The following is a 22,988-nucleotide window of genomic DNA, read 5'->3' as shown; positions in this document are numbered from 1 at the left end:
ATCAAAGGGTGTTTAGAAGAGAGCAAAAAAGGCTTTTGAGCAAGGAGAATGGCCACCTCTTGGCAATGGCGATCAGACTCTAATTGGCCCAGTCCTTGCCAAGAGCATGAGCAGAGGCAGTGAAGTCTGTGTTGGAACACCGGAGGCTGGATTTGCTCCTTGGATGTACAAAATGCAGCCGTGCAGGGTGGAGAAGGCAAGCTCCCAGGCTCCCTCGAGCCTCGCAAAATCACTCTACGGTTTGTGCAGATGGAAACAGGGGAACGAGGGAAGGGAAGTAGAAGAGCATGGTGAGAGGTTGAGGAGGAGAGACAGAGGGGATAGAGAGAGAGACAGGAGGAGAAGGAGGAGGAGGTAGAAGAGGAAGGATAGAGGGAAGAGGAGAAGCAAAGGAGAGGAAAGAGAAGGTGACACAATATACAGAACATCAGGGAACTACCCAGGTGGAAGGAGGAGGGAATTGATTTCAACAGAGTATGTTTGTAAGACATGCACATTTCACAGGTCGGAAGCAGGGAGACTACATACAGTATTTGGAAGGAAAAAGACCCCAGGAGGCGACGTGTGGCGTGTGTACACGCAGCCCCTCCAGGGATCCCACCACACGACCCACGTGGAGTGGGAAATGCTCATTTCCCAAGGCAAAGATCCAAGTGCCCTTAAAATGAGCAGGCACATGTGTGCAGCCAGAGATGGTGCTGGGAGCATATGGAAGGCAGATTGTATTTTCCAAAATCTATTTACCTTGACTCCTTTCTCTCCTTGGAAACCTAACCCCATATTCCCCTGGGGCACAGGGTTGCAGGGAGGAAAAACAAAATCAATTACTAAACAAGCTCCAGGAACTTAAATTGGAATGCAGTATTTTACCAGAAAGTGTGTTTAACCAAACCAGAGTCTCTCTGGGGAAACTAGAACACTTAGTGGTAGGAGGCCAAGTGCCCTAAGACAGAGTATACTTACATCAGGACCAGGGAAGCCAGGGGGGCCTGGAGGACCCTATATTAAAAATGAAAGGAGTGAGCACTTGTTAGTTTCAGACAAAAAGAACCTGGGCGTGTGGAGAGTCCCTGGAGATGAGTCTCCCACCCCCTCAGTATATTCTGGCTTTAGCAGCTACAGATTCTAGCTCCCTCTCCCATGGTGCCCCCCCCTTTTTAAATCTCCTTTGAAATCTCCCCAATTGACCTGATAACCACGTTCATGCTAAGGTGGTAAAGATTCATGCATCATTCCTCCCAATAGGCTACACATTTAAAAAATAATGGCCTTGGGGAAAGCTAAACCAAAGTAATCAGTGGTGAGATGTCATGCACCGGAGAGAGAACATTCTGGAAACGGGCCTTTCCCAGAACCACATGGGGATAACTGGCTATGTTCTTTCTATACCGGTGAGGGCAAATACGTTTGGTATCCAAAAGATAGGTAAGTAGGTAGCCTTGTCCAAGGTGGAGTGTGGAGGAGGATTTCGAAGTTGCTTCTGTGTTCAGGGTGGGTGATCGTGGTGATGGTGTGATTAATTAGCAGGGTCTGTCATGGGTGAGGGGGGTAGAAGATGGAAGTAGGTGTGCCAGGCGCTGCCATCCCTGGGCGCAGAGTCAGAAAGACTCTGATAAAGACAACAATCAGCTCCTTACAAGAGCAGGCTTCACTTGACTCCTCCAAGAATGGAGGTTGCCTTTTTCCACTAGGAGAGCCTACACAGGCTTATATTTAATTGGTGGCCCTGTTGGGAAAGGATTCATGGGAAAACTGTGATCACATGGTCGATTTAGGTTGGTCTTACTTGCAATCCTGGTGGCCCCATGGGTCCTACAGCTCCTGGGGACCCGGGTGCTCCCGGTGGGCCCTAGAGAGGCAAGTTTTTATGAAGGTCAGAAAAAAAGACAGTTTCTCAAGAAAACTGGAAATACATGTCTGCAAGAGTAGCAAAAGAATATTCATAGCAACTTTATTCATAGTAGCAAACAATTGGAAATTTCCCAGGTGTCCACTGATACAAGGACTGATAAATAACTGATACATCTACACAGTGGAATAAATCCTCAACAATAAAAAGTAACAACCTACTGATATGTTATAATGTGGATGAATCTTGAAAGCACTGTGCTAAGTGAAAGAAGCCAGACCCCCAAAGGCTACGTATTATATTATTTCCTTTATAAAAAGTTCTAGAATGGGAAAAACTGAACTATGATGGCGAGAAATCAGCACAGTGGTTTCCTTTGGGTGGGGCAGGGATTGACTGGGAAGGGGCAGAAGGGAAATTTCTGAGGCGATGAGAATGTTCTATGCCTTAAGATGGGTTTGGATTATATAGGAGTATGTCTTTGTCAAAACTCAGGAAATATTCCATTTCAGATTTGTTTATTTCATTGCATGTAATTTTTACATTAAAAGAAAAACTGCAAAGACATATTGAAGTCTAGATAATGATAGACATGCTGTAGTATTTAGAGGTAAGAGTACTACTGTCTGCAGTTTACTTCAAAATGCATCAACGATAAGATGGATTGATGGATGGATAGAGATGGATAGATGGATAGAGGTGGGATAAAGCAAGCATAGTAAAATATTAATGGTATAGGTGTTCACGGCAAAATTCATTCCCCTTTGCTCTATATTTGAAATTTTTTTTTATATTAAAGTGATGTAAAAAACAAAAACTTCAAAAGAAAGCAAAACACTTATAAACATCAAATAAAGTAGACTTTGGGACAAAGAATATTACCAGAGATGAAGAGGGGGTATTTTGTCATGATAAACTAAGTCAATTCATCAAGAACACATAACAATCTTAGATGTATATGCATCTAATAGCATAGCTTCAAAATACATGAAACAGAATTGCAAGGAGAAATAAACAAATCCACAACCAGAGTTGGAGAATTTTAACATCCCTCCCTCAGTAATTAATAGAACAACTAGATTTTTTAAAAAATCAGTAAAGACACAAAGATCTAAACAACCCTGTCAACTACCTTGACCCGATGGACATTTTTTAGATCACTATACCCCAAAACAGCTGAAAACATATTCTCTTTAAGAGCATACGGCACATTCACCGAGACCGTTTCATATGCTGAGCCATGAAACAAACCTCAACAGATTTAAAAGGTTTGAAACCCTACAGAGTGTTCACCCACATTGCACTGAGATCAAAGTAGAAATCAACCACATAAAGATGGCTGGGCAGCTGCCAAATATCGGGAAGTTAAACAGCGCACATTTCCGTGGGTCAAAGAGAAACGCAGAAGGGGAATGAGAAACTATTTGAAACTGGATTGCTAAGGACAGTATTACAAGCAAGACAATAAAATCTGAAGAGAAAGACGGTTATGGGGAAATGGATGGCCCGATGAAAATGGGGGGGACGGTAATGAGGTGATAGGTAAGGGATGGAGAGGCTAAGCAAAGTCACAAGAAAGTAGGGGTTCAGAGGGTCCCCAGGAAACAGAACCCTGCTTTGACAAAATAACCTGGGGTCCCCTTACTGATCACAAATCTCTTATTCAGCCACCAAACCATCCTCCCCCAATCTAAATGATTTATTTGTCATGCCTGCGAATACCGTCGACGAATACTTGTACCTTTGTGGGCTGAGCAATGACTCCCTAGGAGAAGCGAGGCAGCCAACAACGTGGGTGTGATTCTGCGAATGTAGTTAACACACCATCTAAGCCAGTGTTGCCTGGTGAAGGGGACCCTTATGCCCTTGGTCTTCACTCACCTCTGTTTGCGTGCATGCTTGCACGCATCCTGTTTCTTGCCTACCTCTTCCCACATGGCTCTCTCTGTTTAGAAAGCTTCCTCCCATTGCGGGCCAGCCCAAACATCACCCGCAGTTCTCAGAGGTTACCTTCTCCATCTTAGATATAAAGTCTCCCATGATGTAGCTTTAGGTGGACAGCATCTCTTCCTCCAAGTTGGTGAGGAATTCTTATGCCACAGTTCTACTAGTTTTTCACATCTTGGGGTGTGTGTGTTGGGGTGTGGGGTGGGCAGAGACCCTGACTACACTGTCTCGGGGATCACTCATAGCACCTTGCAGCTAGTAGGAGCTCAATAGTGGTTCTGGAATGAAAGAAGAAAGGCAGGAACCCTGACATAGGAAAGAAGGAAGAAAGAAGGGGCTTTTCCGAAGCCACTTCAAAGGAAAGCAACAACGATGTGGCAACCCAAGGAAATAGAAAGTTCTTATTTTTTTTAAAGATTTTATTTATTTATTTGAGAGAGAGAGAGAGAACAGGTGCGGGGGAGCAGAGGGAGAGGGAGAAGCAGACTCCCTGCAGAGCAGGGAGCCCGATGCGGGGTTCGATCCCAGGACCCCGGGATCATGACCTGAGCCAAAGGCAGACGCTTCACCGACTAAGCCACCCAGGCGCCCCAGAAAGTTTTTATTAATACAACTCACAGCCTTGCACAGACTCCCAATTATTAGGAGTCCCTCAAAGGAATTTCTAGACAGAACAGCTTTCACAGAAAAGTGTTCTTTTTTTGTTTTAACCCGCAGCATTCTGAACACACAGAGAACAGTTAGTAGACGCTTGCCGATCGAAAGGCGAAATTCTTTCCGAATGCATCGCAGGGAGTAGGAAGGTCCCTGGCCTAAGGGTCCGAAAGGCTACCTCCTGTGCAACTTGAGGGGGACAGCCGACCCTCTCAGAACTTTCTCACCCAGAAAATATCAACAGCGTGACCTGCTCTACCTCAACTGTCCGGATTTTCCTTGAGAAAGTCTACAAAGACCTTCGAACGCCATAGCGAAGAAGAATGCAAGGGGACCCGCAGTGACTGCTGACCAAACATTGGGCGCTCCACCCAGAAATGACAACTTACGGTTATTCCATCCAGTCCAGGCAGCCCAGGCTCCCCCTGAGAAACAGACAAAGGCAGGACATGGAAGAGATTAATTAAGCCTGCGCTATTATTTCATAGATAACGGACCTATGCTTCACGGGCAGAAAAACGCATTGCTGATGCTCGGGCCTCCTCTGTCAAGGTCTTGTGTTTTAAATAATGCATGAATTGGGCCTATTCAACCACTTACTTTTTTTTTTTTCCCCTATGAAAAATCCGGACTCTAGAAGACACATATTATAGCCTTGGTTGAACGGGATTTCATATTTTACTTGGAGTAATTAATTTTCACCTTTGCTAGGAACTCATCAATTAGAAACTGCTTCTGTGGGCTGGTGATTCTCCTGCTCCTTTTGGAAGAAAGCGAAGCTACCTTCCCGTGTGCCTTCATCCCCAGAGAATCCTTGCCCTTATGTATACAATGCAAATCAGACATTTCAAGGGAGAATCAACAGAGCATACAGTCTCTGATTACATTTTAATTACTTTGCAGCATCTTAAGTCACTGTATGAATCTGTAATATAACCATCTTGTGGAAATTGCTGTGTTCCACTGGGTCCAGGGTCTCCGTGATTTTTGGCAAAGCCCTTTCATCAGTGTTTGCTATGACAATGGCTATACTTTGACACCTGCTAGTCTTAACCCGTTTGGCTTACGGTCAAAAAAAAAAAAAAATCAGCTCTCTGCAGCATGGGAAGGGCACTGCCTGGGTTTTAGCTCTTCGGTAAACCGGCTATGTGAGTCTGAGCAAGGTACATAGCCTCAGTGTACCTCAGTTTTTCTATCTGTAAAATGAGCAACATGAATCCATCTGCTACCAGGAGGACGATGAGCTCACCTCCCACTCTGCAAGGGAATAGAGTCAATCATTTGGGCACCAGAGTTTCCAGGTTAGCATACACTGAGAGTACAGTCACAAGAATACAGAAGGTTCTTGTCAATTCTAGGAAGAGATGAAAGTTTCCAGCCAGCTGCAGAGTTGATGGGCAATTTTTGCAGACAGCCAGGGGCCCCGCGAGGGTAATGGGCTGGTGTGCGGGTACAGAAAAGGGCGGCGCCATCATCCGGGGGCCGGTGGCCATGCCGAGATGGGCAGAGACATAACATGGCTTTATACCAAGGTATGCAGACATCATTTCCTCCTGGAAATGTCTTGGCTTGTCAAAGAAAATGATACCCAGGCAAACTGTTTGTTTGCTGATCTGTCTCCTATTTTTGGTCTAGATCCTATAAAGCAAATCTCTTTGACAGTATGGTTGCAAACATTTCTGTCAGGGTTTCCATCACAAAAAAAGCTCTGGATCCCTTTTAAATCTAGCTTGGTCTCCTCCTTAAATAGAGACACAGATGCTAGTTCTGGAAATGTTTTATTGGAGCTGGGGCCCAATCCTGGGGAACTCAACTTATAGCCAGCCTACTTAGCTGTCTGCCTTAGGGGCTCTTACCTTCATTCCTTTGAAAGTACCTTGGGTGAGGACAGGTTCACCTTTCAAGCCTTTCTGACCAGGAAGCCCCTGAGTAAAATAAGAAACACTTGTGAAGAAATGCGCACACACAGAGAGAATTTTGTTAACAGTATGATCTGATCACACAGAGGACACAACAGCGAGATTCTGGAACTATGTGGTTTGTTCTACGGCTGAGCTAAGGGGCAAAGTACATCCCCCAAACAGGTGCTGAGTCTCAAAGCTATATGCCTGCTTCCCCATCTCCCCAGTCAGGAGTCTGTAAAGGGATGAGAAAGTAGGAGACTTTGACTCTGTTCAGAACACTGATCTGAACATCCACATATAACACACATGTTCATAAGCCTACCGCTCATCTGCTCCACCCCTCACAGGTATGCCACTGACACGGCCTCTGGCTAGGACAGAGCTTAGAGAACTTCGGTAAAGAGCCAGATAGTAAAGAATTTAGACTTTGTGGGCCATATTTGGGCTCTGTCTTGTATTCTTCTTCTCTCATTCTACACAAACCTTTAAAAACTAAGCTGCAGTCATGGGTCACACCGGCCAGTCTGCGGCCCTCCGGGTTAAGAGATATCTACAAAACCATCTCCATCCTGTGCTTCTGCCACAAAACCTCAGCTTCAACACCTGTCTAAGACGCTTGGTGTGTCTCACTGTTAACATGGAGAACAGTTCAAAGTACACCGAACCTGACTACCAACCAGACTTTTTACTGTCTCCCTAATGTCTGCTAAAGTTTGTCCTCCTGGGGAAAATCAATGTCCCTATATCTAAGGGGAAGTCAGGATTAGTATTGGAGGTAGGACTAAGCTTTGGGGACTGAAGAGTTGGCTGAATTATGGATTCCTCGAGCTCAAGGATCATAGGTGTGATAGAAGAACAGTGGGTCCCCGAAGCATCTTCTTTCCAGATGCTTCCTGTTTCCCCTTATACTTATGGCCACTCCTTTCATCAAAGAGGCTTGACAGAATATCCACTCAAGATTCAGCAGCGTTAGTAAGGGTTCAGCTTAGTAAAATCTATGCCCAAGTTCCTATTTAGGCTTAAGGGGAGGCTTAGGGACAGGATTAGGTTTTACCCTTGTCCTTTTGGCTGTCAGGATGTTTATTACCTCAAGATTTCTTTTCTCCCTCTTGGGGGCAGCATTTCCTCACTTTGCTGGGTTTCCATTCTCTAAACACAGATGTGATTTGTTCTCCTCTTCTGTTGCCATGGCAGTGTTTGGAGGCCTTTGTGACTCAAACAAGCTCATACTATGTTGGTAATACGTCTTTCTCCAATCCCCACCTCCGCTGCATATTGGTTTGGTCTTTAGATGTCAAGGTCCTTTATGCCGATCTGAGCCTTGTGCTTCGTCTCACTTTCTTATGCGGATACCCACACCCACGACTTGGTCACTGAAGGCAATGGTGCTACTCTTCCAATAAAATACTAACTAACTAATGCTTCAATGAATATAGGGTGCATATATCTTTTTGAATTAGTGTTTTTGTTTTCTTGGTATAAATACCCCGGTATGGAAATAACCTGTCTGTCGATGGATGAATGGATAAAGAAGATGTGATACACACACACACACACACACACACACACACACACACACACACAGAGGAATACTACTCAGCCATAAAAAAGAATGAAATCTTGCCATTTGCAACAACATGGCTAGACCTCGAGGGCATTACACTAAGTGAAATAAGCCAGGCAGAGAAAGACAAATACTATATGATTTCACTGATATGTGGAATCAAAAGCAAAACCAAAACAAATGAACACACAAAACAAAACAAATTTCAGATACAGAGAACAGACTGGTGGTTGCCAGAGGGGAGACTGGGAAGGGGATGGGTGAAATGTGTGATGGGGATCAATAGGTATAAACTTCCAGTTACAAAATAAGGAAGTCATGGGGATGTCATGTACAGCATGGTGACTATAGTCAATAATATATTTTTAAAAAGATTTTATTATTAAGTAATCTCTATACCCTAACGTGGGGTTGCATCCTCCACTGACTGAGCCAGCCAGGTGCCCCTAGGGTAAACAATATTTTATTGCATACCTGAAAGTTGCTAAGAGAGGAGATCTTGAAGGTTCTCACCATAAGAAAAAAAATTCTTCGTTCTGTATGGTGACAGATGGTAACTAGACTTAGTGTGGTGACCATTTTGCAATGTATACAAATATCGGATCATTATGTTGTACGCCTGAAACTAATATGATGTTAGATGTCAATTACACTTTAATTATAACAAAGAAAAAGAATGTGGGATAGCACTGGAACAAGACATACTGAAAAAATGCCAATAATTCATGTAGCTACGGAATCTGTCTAATAGTGTGATTTCTAGCTAAATCTATCGCCTCAGTACCCTTAGTAGCTTAGATTATTTCAAGTAAGGTTGACAATGGGCTTGAATGTGTTATTTTTCTCTTCCCAGTCACTTGTAAAAGCAGCCTTGCAAGGGCATGGTATATATTAGACATCCTTCAGATCCAAATATCTGAGCCCTCTCTGGATGAATAGAATTAAATAAAAGTGGTGAGAGGAGGATCTAAAAAATGCTCTACCAATCCCGGAACCAAGGGTTATGGGGGTGGGTTGTGGGGGATGGGGGCAAACTATGTCAGTGTAGAGTAGGATTTCTCAATTCTTTCTCACTACGGACACTTTGGGACAGATGAATCCTTGATGTTGGAGGAAAGCCATCTTGTGCTAGTGGTGACAACCAAAATTGTCACTAGTAACTGTCAAATGTTCCTTGGGGGTGGGGAATCACCCCTGGTCAAGAATCACTGGTTTAGACCAAGCCTGCCAAGCCCTTTGAGTCATTATCAGTGCTCCCGTGATCCCACGTAAGCCTTCCAAGTACTGCATTTTCCAATGTCATCTGATGTGGGAACATGTCAAATAGCCCAAGTGTATACTTTGCTCTGAAATGTACTAGAGGCTCTTCACAACCCTGCCAACTCTAAAAGTATCGTTTGAAAAAGAAAAAAAAAAAAAAAACCCTCTGAGGAGTGGAGCGTGTGCACGCCCCCTGCAACTGGTATTCTTTAGATGCAGATGCTTAACGAGGTCTCCATAAAAGCAGGGAAAGGCGAAGAATGCCTTTTGAGATAATGGACAAAGATCCGGCAACGTACGGGTGGTCCGAGAAGCCCAGGATAGCCATCCGGGCCCGGATATCCAACAGCTCCTCGAGTGCCATTGCAGCCATCCGGGCCAGGTGGGCCCCTGGGCCCTGGCTGTCCGGGGTGGCCCTGTTCCAAGAGAAAAGAAGGGATCACGTCAGCTGCAGGACTCCGACCTACCCTGACAAGCTCCACAGGAAGAGAAACCAAGTGTGCTGCCCATTGCTGGCTCCTTGTCCACTCCCTTTGCCCTATGAGAACTATGCTCTTAGAGCTTTCGTCCACACTCAGATGTACGGAGCTGATGACAACCCGGGGGGGCCCCCTCCCCGAAGGATTGATGCTTTGATTGGACCCGTGCTGAAACCGAAGGGATCAAGCCTAAAGAGATGGGATACACAGGGTGGTGCAACTTCAACTTCCCGGGGTAAAAAGATGTACTAAGACAGGGCTTAGCTGGCTGGCAGCCGAAGGGTTACCATCAGGGAATCATGCCAGGCCTTGGGACTTCCTCAGAACAGACAGGAACCCTGGCAGCCTGGTGTGGCTCTCTGTATTGGAAAAGCCTGGGGTTTTTTTTTATATGGCTCTGCCTAGGAAAAGATGTTGGCTGTTGGTCAAGAGAGCAGAAGCAGTTTCCACAGCACCACCTCTATGCTTTCGCCTCTTCTCCATACTTGCTACTGAAGACAGTTGTTTTGCCGGGGGGATTAGCAATCATTCACATGATTGATCAGAATTCAAGAGTTTCCCAGAGTTGGGCTTAGAGTCCACCTTTTTGTAGGGAACAGATCTTTTAAAATCTGTCAAAAGCGGGGTGTGTGTTGGGTTATGGAGCAAAGAGATGACCTGAAAGCCCAGAAATCTGGACGGGTCAATAAAAGGTTGACTCCAACCCTGCCACATGCACTTTTTAAAGCCAACCATGGATATTTCATAATTTGAGGAAAACGTGCCACACATTCGAAACTCAACTTTTTGAATCATTAGGGGAAACGAGCTTTTGTCAAATTCTTACTGAGAAAATGCTCCATAGGATTTTGATACAGTTTCATTGTTATTACAGTGGTAGGAGATAGTCTACTGATACAAAAGTATGAGTCTAGACTGCTGGACTCAGGGAATGCTAAGAACAGAAGAACGGTCAAGAAACTTATCTTGACAATAAACCTGCTGCAATCTGTACCTGCTCAGACTCAGGTGACGAATTTTAGCTGTGCTGGGGACACCGAGAACAGCTTACTAAGTCGTCAACATTTTATTCCCAAATGAAATGGCTCTTCTTGTTTGCCCTGAAGATCCACGCTCCACCTTCCCCAGATCTGTGCCTTGGGAGGCTGAACTTTATGAACGGTGCCGCCTAGGCTCCCTTTCTCTCTGTCTCCCAGTTGTCTCTGGCCACCGGGAGACACAGGCAGAAGATCAAAGAGCAGGAGGAGAAAGAGCACGGGTTGTTTATTTCCCTCACGCCCTCCCTCCCTGGCCATATTTCAGACAATGGCCACATTTCTCTACAAGTCTTCATTGAGCAGCCACTATTCCTTGGCTCCAGGTCTGACCAGTGTCCAGTGTCCGGTTCCACTATCACTGTTCTTTCTTTCCCCTTTGGGCCTCGGGGCAGCCAAAGCTTTTGTGTCAGCTGCTTTGCAATCCATTGCTGTTGCCCTGAATCATGCCTACATCCTTTAAATATACCCTTCACGCCACTCTCTTCAGTTAATCCTTTCAGGTGGAGTGTCTATTTCTTCCCGGGATCCTGATCGCCACTTTAAAATATCCCAGCCAAACGTGCTAGGGGTTATCGCTCAGCTGGGTAACAGGGGTGAGTTAAGGCAAAGACAATAGGTTGGCTCAGTCCTAGGGACCCATTTTACTCCTTGAGACTTGGTTGTGTTTGACACCAAAACTCTTCCTGACTTCTTACCCCTTGGTATCTACATTTTTTTTTTTTTAACTTGGGCCCCAATCCTGTGGTTTTCTTGCCTGAATTCTTTTAAAAAAAAAAAAAATTATTTATTTTAGAGAGCGAGCACGACGGGGGGAGAGGGGCAGAGGAAGAGAGAGAATCTCAAGCAGATTCTGCGCTGAGTGCGGAGCCCGACGTGGGGCCCCATATCACGACCCTGAGATCATGACCTGAGCTGAAATCAAGAGTCAGATGCTCCATCGACTGAGCCACCCAGGCGCCCCTTGCTTGAATTCCTAATATCTTCTACCTGCAGGATTCCAGGTGGCACCTGTTCACTCTTTCCCCCCCTTAGCTGAATTCTCTGGAATTAACCGCTGGCATTTGACTTAGACCTGTCAGCCTTGTCTTGTTCAGCTGAGGTGACAGCTAAAGCATGTTCTGAGTCAGCCAGACTTGTGTTCCAATCCCAGCTTTGCCTCTCCCCAGCTTGAGCCTCAGTTTCTTCATCCGTAAAAAATGGAGATGAACAATACTACCTCCTAGGGTTGTTGTCAACATCAGAATGAAATGAACAGTTTATGGCTACAATTAAACGAGGCTGTTTACTACATAGGAGCTCAATGAACAGGAAGTCTACTTCTCCCAGGCAAGTCAGCAAGGGTATGCCACCGGGCTGAAGTTCTGTCTCCTTTGAATTCTCAGTAGTACCACAGCATTTCAGGCAATAGGCCCCTTCTGGTTTTAGCTAATGATTTTACATATGTGTGTGTCAGTTTTCAAGGGGAACGTAGCTCTTTGAGGGAGGAGACCATGATTCTATACAACTGCAAGGTGCCGAACACACAGGATAAGAAGATGTGCTGTAATCCAGAAAAGCAATGTTCCTGAGAACCCAGATTTCAAAGGGAAAAGTTTCTGTTTGGTGAGTGGTTTGTGTTCACTCTGAAGATATAAATCTGGTGTGTTCAGTTATGAGTCTCTAGGAAGGGAAATGTTTGAGATTAACTCCAGGAGAAAAGCTAAACATACATTGCAAAGGACAACTTGAAAACTTCTGCTCCCAACCTTATGTGAACTGAAAACAGTTGATAAACATACATTTCTTGTGGGTGCCAACAGCTCCAACGCACAGCTGTGATATCATGAAAAACCACAAGCCTACCGCCCCGAGTCTCTGTTAGTCTAATGTTGACTATCTTGATGAATGCGTGTTTGTTCATTCTCCCAACTGGTTGCTGTGCCCCTTGGTGCACAGACTTGGATGATCGTAAAATGATTACTTGCTCACTCATGTTGAAACTACCTACATGGCAGCAACAATGGAGTTTTGGGACCAAAACCAGTGACACATATGTTAGCGATCAGCCAGTATTAAGTGGGGAATCAGATTTGTGCAGTGATCCAGTTTAGTAAGATGTGTTGGGAAAGCTGTTGGTTTCAGCTGACGAAAGTAAAGCGAAATAATTAGTCTGGCTGGGCCAAGGGTGTCTACGCCTTCCTGTGTCTGAGGGAGTCCTGCCAGTCTGACAACTGTTGCTTGTGTGGGCACTAGGGGTTGGAGCCAGTCCCACAGATATTTCTAGCGTTCTAGTATGTGGTGAATTCAGCCCTGGGGTCTCTGAGGCCTCCGAGTGGAGCAGAAGAGGTACTCTGCACTTTTAAGGAAGCTAGATAAGACCGTCACACAAGACAACTAATAAATACCGTGGGCCACATGTAATAAGGAGCTAGAGTACATGGAACAGACACCGAGGACTCCTAGGAGATTAGAGATGGAAGGGAGAGGTAAGCAGCAAACAGAAGGTGCCCAATCGATACATCTTGAACTGCTGGAGGAGAGGGAAGGAACAAGGGAGGATAATTTCACGGAGTAAGAGAGTCTTGGAGCCTGAAGCTAAAGCAATCAATGGTCAAAAGCAAACATAGACAACCTTTGGTCAAGGGAAGGGCCAAGGGAGTGGGGACTTCTATCGGGAGCAGTGCATTCATTTGGAAGAATCTGGACACCTGTACCTCATTCTCCCAAGCAATGAAGCCCCAGAGAGAAGTGAGCAATTCCTGCAAGCCCTAGCGCTCTCCTGGCCACACGCTGGAGAGAGAAGTATCCAGCTGGACTCTGGGGCATGTCCCAGTTCAGAATTGAAATCAGCCTCTGTGTCACAGGATTCGCTTCCTTCCAGCCCCCATTAAAAAGAGACTGCAGGAGGAAGAGCCCAGTGCTGCTGTAAGCTCCAAATCCCCCACTCAGCTCCACAGGAGGAATGGAAGAGGCGCTCTCCAGCTTTCTCGTTTTCCTTACCCACTGGCTCCCAGAAGACACACAATCCGAGCGGAGACTCTGGATAAAGTGCCGATAGGAAGACAGCCAGGGGAAAATGCCAGAGGATGTCATGAAAGGACAGCTAACCCCATCCACTTATGTCCCTGCTGGCCCATTTCTGGGCATTTTGCAGACTCTGCAGTTGGCTAAAATGCAGAATTCTGATGGCCGATTTGTTGATACAGATAACAAATATAAGGAAACAAGACTCTGTCCTCCAACTCCACAACTGTACACTAGAGCTGGAAAGAAAATGGATCAGATGATAATATCTTTTTAAAATATTTTATTTATTTGAGAGAGAGAGAGAGAGCATACAGGCAGGGAGAGGGAGAAGCAGGCTTCCCACTGAGCAGGGAGCCTGATGTGGGGCTCGATCCCAGGACCCCGGGATCATGACCTGAGCCGAAGGCAGACGCTCAACCGGCTGAGCCACCCAGGTGCCCCCAGATGATAATATCTTTGAGGGTAGATCCATACGCTTTTTCTGTATCCCCGTAGTAGAGAGACAGCATCTAGCGAGTGCACGAGAAATACCTACAGACTGGCACAAGGAGGTTTATGCCCCCTTCCTTGATACTAGATGATAACACAGTATAACGCAAGAAGCTGTTAAGTCCAGGATTTGCCAAACTGTTCTTAGATATGCTTCAGAAGAAACCCTTCGAGGTTGTTGGAAGGATAAAAGCAGGCTCTAAAACCTCCCTCAAACAAAGAAGCTCCACTTTTCCCTGATTCGTACACTGAGCTTCCTTCCACACAACCTTTGGGTCTTCTCTGAAAGAAGGCTGAAAACCATTGCTATAGACAAACACAGCCCAGGCTACAGATTAGATATCTAGACATGTGCCAAAAGGCAGAACTAAAAAATGACAGCAGCAAGTTGCAAATACTGTATTTTAAAGGCTGGCAAAATGTTAATCATGGACTCTCCAGTGGTGGGGTAAATAAGGATACAGGGTGAAAATGGAGCAACCAAGGGGTTGGACCAGATAAAATGGGAAAAGGAGATGTCTGTAAGCTCCAAATTCCTCACTTATCTCCAGCAAAACCAGGTCCTCAGGATAAAGGGAAGGGGCTGTCTCTGTGCGATCTTTGGAATAGTCGCTCTGTAAAAACTAAAGGGAAATTCACTCTGGAATGAGATAAGGCTGAAGAGAACAAATCACTGGAACGAAATGTATTGAGATAACACTAAGTATTTTTCTGCCTAATTTTATGTATCCTCTAAATATTCTTTTTTTCCTTAATTTTCTTATAATGAGTATGCATGCGCTCTGATGTGTGTCTCCACACATCATCTCCGGTTAAAGCTCCCCTCAACCCACAAGACCTAATTCTTTTTGGCGAACGTATTGACAGTTATGCCCGCACATGTCCCAGCTGGCTGATTTAGTGCTACCTGTAACTAAAGCCCCGGGGAAGTGAGTGCAACCACTTCGCTTCAAGCCTGAACATCAAGCATCTCAACACTTGACCCAGACCACGCTTGTGTGAAACAGGATGTGGTGAAGGCCAAGGTGAGTGCGCCGTGAGGCACGACCTAGAAGTGGTGTTGAAAAATGCCTCTGGGGACATACTCACCGGAATCCCATTGATGCCGAGAAAGCCAGGAACTCCCATGGGACCCTAAAACAAGGAGTAGGAAGAGGAAGGTGTAAGACACAATCTAATTGATCTCCACTAGATTCAGTGGGTTCTTTCACATGATTCATGACCTAAGTTAAGAAGTGTTGTGCACCTCCCTCTCCACATTGTGTCACCTTGCTCCCTACTCCAGGTCCAAGTGATTCCTTGCCTCTACCCAAGGTCTTAAATATGTTTGTGTTCTGAGACCAGTTTTTATCTTGAGCAATATGGTGCCAGACCAAAAATAATAGCTCAATATTACATGCTGCCTTGACATCTGGGAAAACTGGGAGGGCCTCTAAAGGCCTAGCCCCAAGTTCCCCTGTCTTCTCTGCTCCCATAGATAAGGTCTCCTAGGGAAATGGCCCTCCTTATCAAACAGAGCAGGTGCAGTTCCTGCTTATCCCTGAGTCGTGGGTTTCAGTCCCTGATGGCTCATTAAATTATTCAAACAAGCCAACCACAGCCTCCCATGGGAACCAAAGGGCACCTCACCCTTTTGACACTACGAAGGCTACCTCTCACAGCCCCTTCTGGTTTATTCTGTTCCAGAGTGCACCTCCCCCCACACACCATGTGGCCCTGCGTGGTGTGTGGTGTCCTTCTACCCTGTGCTGTGAGTATAGGTGGCTAATAAACCTGATGTCAATCTCTTCCATCCGAGGTCAGGGGTCATGTCTTCTGCCATCCCCAGAACCCTAGGGTGGGAATCCCTCCCTTAACAGTGGGGTGAACAGGAGGTGATTAAAATCTGCAGGGAACATAAACTAAGCTGCTAAACTCAGCCAGCTACCGTGACATGATCAATCTCCTTTCTTGCATCTCTTTCCCTACCTTCGTGGCCCAGACTGCTTCCTAGCATTCTGACACTTTGCTTCCCAGTCTCCTTGCTTGGATTCCTGACCTCTCCTGCCCAGCTGATTGAACTTCTGACCCATGCCCACCTCGAACCCACCTGAAATCCCAGCCCAGCAAGCCCACTTGTCCAGCAAGTAGCCAACACATGTGCTTTATGGCTTGCTTTCCATGAGGGTGTCTCTAGAAATGGGTTGATCCATTAGCAGCATATCGTCCAGACTGTTTCTTATTAAAGTCTGTAGCCTGGCACCAAGGGACTCAGGATTAGCATTATTTCCATAAACGAACAGAACTGAGATTTAGAACCTTTCACCTTCATATGTGTGGTCCATTAGTTAAAGAGAAACCAAGCTCTGGTGTTTTTACCTTATCTCCTTTTGGTCCATATGGTCCCAGGGGGCCTGGGGAGCCTCTTTCTCCTTTCAACCCTGCTAAACCACTAGGGCCGGCAAATCCTTGTGGACCTGTTGGACCTTGAATTCCAATTGGTCCCGGTCGCCCCTAAGATGGAGAGAAGGGGTGCAATTAGGCCAATAGAGGACTCAACATCAACACTTCCATTTTCCCATGCACAGAGAACACTGTCATCACTTCACTAAATAATTTTGGCTTAGAGATCTGTGAAGCATGCCAAAGTTCCAGACACAGATCAGAAAAGGCTATTTTCGGGGCTGCTAAGCTTATTTGGATAGAACATATTTTATAAGCACATTTAATAAGATTCATGTGCACCAAGATCCTTCAACTTTGTACTTCTTAGGAGATTAGTTATTCAGGCGGGATAATATTGTCCTCTTCCTAGTTAATGCCAGGCCATCTATCAGATTGTCAAAATAGTGAAAGAACAGAATGCTGGAGAGCATCGTGACATTTTGTAACTCACATTCAAATGGCCAATCCCATACTTGCAGTGAAGTCCAGAAATGGCTAGGCCTAAAGAACATTGCCTTGGGGTGGGGTGGGGGTTCCGGAGAAGGGAGAAAGATCCAGAGAGGGGAAAACCCAGAAACCCATAGGCTGACCAACCTGCGAAAGCTCATCTTTGTTTGCAGATCCCAGGGCCCCATCACTGCAACTGGAAACAGATGCTTACAGGGAACACACACACACACACACACACACACACACACACACACACACTGTTGATTTGTTCCTTCTCTATTTCTCCCTCTTTCCCTTCAACCCACCATCTGTAGAGTGTTGAATGTGTAAAATTCAAGAAGCCTGAGACTATCCATTAAGTATCAATTATGATAGCAAGAGGGAGCAGCTTGAGGATTTTGAATGTGTTAGTTATAAAGTGTCTGCAACAGTTAAGTCTGAGAGTTCAGGCTGACATTTCAAAGCTGACCGAGATAGAGAATTAACTCCAGTGGGTGCAACACAGGCGGGCTAGTCTATCATTTAGAACAAATCCCAGTAGGTACTGAATATTCTTGGCAGAAAGATGAAAACCATTAGTAATGTGCCTTACCTCTCAGAGAACACCACGCCATACCAGGTAGAGAGCCTATTTTCATGAACGTTTCCCATCTCCACCTCTTGGCCCTTTTACTGACTGTCTGCAATTTCCTACAGTCCTGCGAAAAACTCAGGAAAGCCCATTAGACATGCCCTTTAATATTCACCTTCAAGGATTACTTTTTAAAAGGCTGGAAACAGGACAGATGCTTTAGGTAGTGGTTAGAGTCACATACTGGGCAAGTGGCTACCAGCTGTGCGGGGCCTTTGGAGTAAAGTTTCCAGTGTCAATTAGGCCCACGAAGACCAATAATTCATCCAAAGAAGTACAAAGATGTTTTTCCTAAGGAGATGCAATTTTCTGGGGGTACCACCCACCACTCAACCTTCCCCAGCACCCAACATATAACTTCTAAAGGGTGCTAGGCTGCAGAGTGCTTAATGGCTTATTTCTGGGAACGATGGAGTGGGATGAGAACTTTCACTTTTTATGCTCTTACCTCCCACTGTTGGAATTTTGTTTGTAATGATTGTCATTTATTACTCTTGTAAGTATATATATATAGAAAAAGACCAATACCAATACTTAAAAAAATAATGCTGGCGGGTTGAGGATTAACAAAGAAATTAACAAAGAAGTCCAAAAAGTAGGCCTAGCTTTCAAGACTAATGTCCACAAAACCACAGCAAACAGTACAGGTCTAAAACAGAGCCTAAGTGGTCCAGGAGCACAAAGAAAGGGTTGGCCATGGAGGGTTTGTGAAATGCTTACGTTCTGTCCATGGCTTGGGGGAGTCATGGCCCACACTGGAAAGGCTGAGGGGGCCCCGACTGAGGCGGGCCTGGAAAGCAAAGAAGGAAAGTTGAAGACTTGATGGAGGAGTGCATAGGGAACCCTCAGAGGTTTGGGGACAGGGGACGAATGGGAGGAAGGCAGCATTTCAGGGCTGAAATTCCAGCCTGCCTGAGGCTGGAACAAGGGAGACAGATAAGAACCAGCTGTTGGGGACGGAGGGGACTGGTTGGTGGGAGGATGGGGCCCAGGATGGGGCCCAGGATGGGCTTGCTGAGGCCGGGTTATTACTAGCAGAGAGGATGCAAGCAGGGCACTGAGTGCTTGACCCAAATCTGAGGCCTGCCCAAAGCTTTCTCACATCAAGGGATGGGAGGTGGAGAGCACGATAAACCATTGGACTGAGAGAGCAGATTGTGGTGTGGCCCGGTTCCCATCTTGCTTGCATCACTGGGGCCTGAGCAGGGCCTGGCTGGCACAGTCCAACTCTGGTCTCTTGCCCCTGTGAGCACACGCTCAGCAAGAGTAACCAAGGAGACATAGGAGTGAGGTGATTCTAAGGTTGGACTTAACAGGAAATCTGATTCCATCGAGAAAAGGCAGGATTCCCTGGCCCGCTCCCTTTCTCTCAGCTGGCCGGCCATGCTGAATTTGCCACAGAGAGCTTAAAGTGAGTCTCTTAAAGGACTCATGGATTCTTTGGATTCTAGTTCTTTTTCCAAAGGGCCTTCTGAAATGATCCCCCTCAGGGGCATGCGTACCTCCGGGTACAGCCTCTGGGCTGGCCCCGGCTGGAAAGCTCTCAGACCCAGCTAAGGGCCAGAAGCGGGGCCTGCGGGATGTCTTGAGGCCCCTGAGGTACCACTAGCCTAGAACTGCCTCCTCAGTGGGGCGCCAGGCCCTTCTGGATCATAGGATCCGAGACGAGGACTCTTCCTCCCCGCTGCGGTACCATCATACAGCGGTGCGGAGCACGGCCAGCAGCTGAAGACCACAATGGGAAGAAGGGAGGGACACATTTGATATGTCATAGATATGCTTGCTCGGTGTTTCCAGCTGGATGTTCTTTTTCACTCGTCTCCAACGCACGGGGTTCCTGTCCCTGTGCCCACTCTACTGAGGAAGCTTAACCCTAAATCAATGATGAACTGCCTTTTTTTTTTTTTTTTTTTTTTTTAAATTTGGTCCTCCGAAGAAGCGCTCGGTGGCACCTTTCATAATGGCCAGCAGAGGTCAGTGTGAGAACACAGCAGCTGCAGATAAGCAGGTGGGTGGGTGGGCCTCTCTCACTACAAATAAAAAAGAAATCAAACCCGTGTCAGAGGAGTCACAGAATGTTCGGGCAGAAAGGGCCCTCGGAGACCATTTCATCTAGGTTCTATTTTATACATGGGGGGAAGAAAAAAGAGGCCGAGAGAAGGGGAAGGACTTGTTCGGGTCCCATAGCTAGTGAGGAAAACAGCGTGGGACTCCAACCAGACTGCCGGCTGCCAGTGTGGGGCCCTGTCCCTGTTCGCCAGTGGCAGATGTCCTAGGGGGTCCTTGAGCCTGACCCCCTTACCCCGGGCCCGCCCCTGGGACTGTCCCCATCAGTAGGCTGCGGCAGCCAGATGCTCACACATCATTTCTCCCTTCCTAACTCTGATCATTTCCCAGAGCCAATCTGAAACACCAGCACTGTTGGGACCTGCCATAGCAGAATTTCAATGGGCTTGGACCAATGCCCTGCCCTCATACATGTCATTTATTTTGGCAAATAGACCCAGACAGGGCAGAAGGGACTCCACCCAGTCTTTCCAACAAGCTCTCCTGCCTCCATCTGCTAGGGATTTTAAATATGCGCAGCAGGGTCGAATTCTCCAGAGACTGAGCTGGGACTTGTGCCTGAGGCCAGGAACGGCGGTGCCTGACTGACGTGCAGGCTGCCTGCTTCCTGCTGACCACAGGGCATTGGGGCTAGCATGCGGTCTCGGGTCACCTTAGATCAGACCACACCCACAGCTCCAGCCCCACATCACTGGGGTAACAGACCCGGTAATGGGTCTGCATATGAAAGACAGTAGTCCCTCCTTATTCGTGGGTATGTGTTCCACACCCTCCGGTGGTGGCCTGAAACCGCAGATAGTACCAAACCTCAATATATATATATATATATATATACACACATACATGGGATAAAGTTTAATTTGTAAACCAGGCACAGGACAAGATTGACAATAATAATAAAACAGAAAAACTATTAACAATTTGCTGTAAAAAAAAAAAAGTTATGTGAATGTGGTCTCTCTCTCAAAATATCTTACTGTTCTGGACTCACCCTTCTTGGGATGATGTGAGGTGGTAAAATGCCTACGTGATGAGATGGCGTGAGGGGAACGACATAGGCGCGGTGACGGAGCAGTAGGCTACTAGTGAATAGGTCAGAAGGAGGATCATCTGCTTCCGGACCACGGTTGACCACGGGTAACCGAAACCACGGAAAGCAAAACCGTGGAGAAGGGGAGACTGTTGTGGTACACAGGCGCAGAAATAGCCTCGAAGAATCATAAAAGCACACGCCTCAGACTAGGCACTAGTGTGAAACGGAGAGGGGGCTGGCTTTTCCTTATTAGCCCCCTTTCTGTCTTTTTATCCCTTCCTGAAGTTTCCAGTGTCCTTCTCCCATCAAATTAAAATTTAAGCCCGTGGAAGAATCTGAAACTCATTGCCACTGAGGCATAAATGACTGACAACAACTTAGAGCTTTACTTCTCCCCAAGGGGATTTGTATTTTAATGGAGAGCAAAGCATTAAGCTAGGGGATGCAAATGATATTTATGAAGCAGAAGGGAAAAGGGAGCGTGTGCAGGCTTTCCTGAGGATCCAATTCTAAAGCAGGAGGCGGTGTAGTGTGGTTACCTGGTATCGTGGTGCTGGATCTGGAGTCAGACAGAGCGGGAGTCAAATCTCCTTACTGCCATGTAATAGCTAGGTGACCTTGGGCAAGTGACGTAACCACTGAGTCTCTAGAGCTCTAAGAAACAATAGCTCTGGTGTAGGGTTATTGTAGGCATTTAAGTGAGTTAATCAACGCCTGGCCGGTAGCATGAAAGTATCTGTTCCCTTCCCTCTTTAGGTATCATTTACGGTAAAATGGAAAGTTATGATTGAGTATTTTTTTAAAAGATTTTATTTATTTGACAGAGAGAGAGACAGCGAGAGACGGAACACAAGCAGGGGGAGTGGGAGAGGGAGAAGCAGGCTTCCCGCCCAGCAGGGAGCCCGATGCGGGACTCGATCCCAGGACCCTGGGATCAACCTGAGCCCAAGGCAGACGCTTAATTAACGACCGAGCCACCCAGGTGCCCCATGACTGGGTATTTTTAATGTTCGTTCTCTTAAGTTTAAGTGGGAGATGCACAGATATCATTGAGAAACTCTCTTTGGGGCAGGGATGTGTGCCCTGGAATGAATGAGCATGTATGCCAGCACCCCACATCTATGAGAGCACTGCCCCCCTTACTTGGTGTTGGTGTCTTGGCTCTCCTGGGCACTCAGCTCTTCAGTGTCTGCTCATTCTCCTAAAGGAACTTCCTCTACATGCTAATGACTCCCCAGTCTGAACCTCCAGCCCCGATTGCTCTTCTCAGTATACCAGATCCTTATAACTAATGGCTCACCAGGCCTCTCCACCTGGATATACCATCCCAAACTCGACATGACCAAAGCTGAACTCATCATCTTCTCCTCAACCCCATTCCCGAAACCAGCTCCTTCCTCTTGAGTAAATGGAACTAACTCAGCAAATGACAGTCTATCCACAAAGTTGACTAAATCAGAAACTCAAGGGTTCTCCATGACCTCTCTTCCCTCATCTTCTGCATCCAATCCACCAGCAAGGACTGTCAATTCCACCTCCAAAATGCAACTCAAACCTGTCCATTTCTCTCTATCCCCATGGTCTTCATCCAGGTCTTCCTCATGTCTCCCCTAGAGTGTTGCCATAGCCTCCCAATTGGTCTGCCATCCTCCAATCTTGCTTTACTTTCTTTTAGCATCCTGTCCCAGGGCCTTTGTACATGTCTCTGCTCTCCTAGTTAGCTCCTATTTATCATTCAGGCTCCAAGATATCAGCTCCTCCAGGGGCGCCTGGGTGGCTCAGTCGGTTAAGTGTCTGACTCTTGATTTCGATTCAGGTCATGATCTCAGGGTCATGAGAGCAAACCCTGCATTGAGCCCTGCATCGAGTCCCACACTGGGTGTGCAGCCTGCTTAAGATTCTCTCTTTCCCTCTCCCTCTAGCCTTCATAACCCCCTCACTCGCTTGCTCGCACATGCTCTTTCTAAAAAATATTTTAAAAATTTAAAAAAAAATTAAAAAGATATCAGCTCCTCCAGGGAGCCTTCCATGATTACTCCCACCTCACGGAAGGGGCTAGATCTCCTGTTTGTGTCTATACCCCCCAACAGATTGAGCTCCTTGAGGACAAGTCATGTTCTTATTCCCCCACTGAATCACCTGCACTAAGTACAGTGCCTAGTACACAGTGGGAGCTCAGTAAATGCTGAATGAA

At 46.3% G+C, this 22,988-nt stretch overlaps 1 protein-coding gene across 1 annotated transcript in view; it reads right to left on the bottom strand.

Annotated features, from left to right (window-relative positions):
* Positions 1-22,988, bottom strand: part of COL4A6 (collagen type IV alpha 6 chain) — a 272,612-nt gene that overhangs the window by 43,938 nt on the left and 205,686 nt on the right. Inside the window, exons 4-11 of the mRNA XM_032392826.1 lie at positions 16,548-16,682; positions 15,279-15,323; positions 9,478-9,594; positions 6,307-6,375; positions 4,840-4,875; positions 1,787-1,849; positions 964-999; positions 745-786 (exon numbers count right to left, since the gene is read on the bottom strand). Of these exons, the coding sequence (XP_032248717.1) occupies positions 745-786; positions 964-999; positions 1,787-1,849; positions 4,840-4,875; positions 6,307-6,375; positions 9,478-9,594; positions 15,279-15,323; positions 16,548-16,682 (543 nt within the window). The remainder of the gene's footprint in view (positions 1-744; positions 787-963; positions 1,000-1,786; positions 1,850-4,839; positions 4,876-6,306; positions 6,376-9,477; positions 9,595-15,278; positions 15,324-16,547; positions 16,683-22,988) is intronic.

Source organism: Phoca vitulina, unplaced genomic scaffold, assembly GCF_004348235.1.
Source record: "Phoca vitulina isolate PV1807 unplaced genomic scaffold, GSC_HSeal_1.0 scaffold69, whole genome shotgun sequence".
Taxonomy (NCBI): domain Eukaryota; kingdom Metazoa; phylum Chordata; class Mammalia; order Carnivora; family Phocidae; genus Phoca; species Phoca vitulina.
The sequence above is the reverse complement of the archived record's forward strand: the minus strand, read 5'-3'. Positions and strand labels throughout refer to the sequence as shown.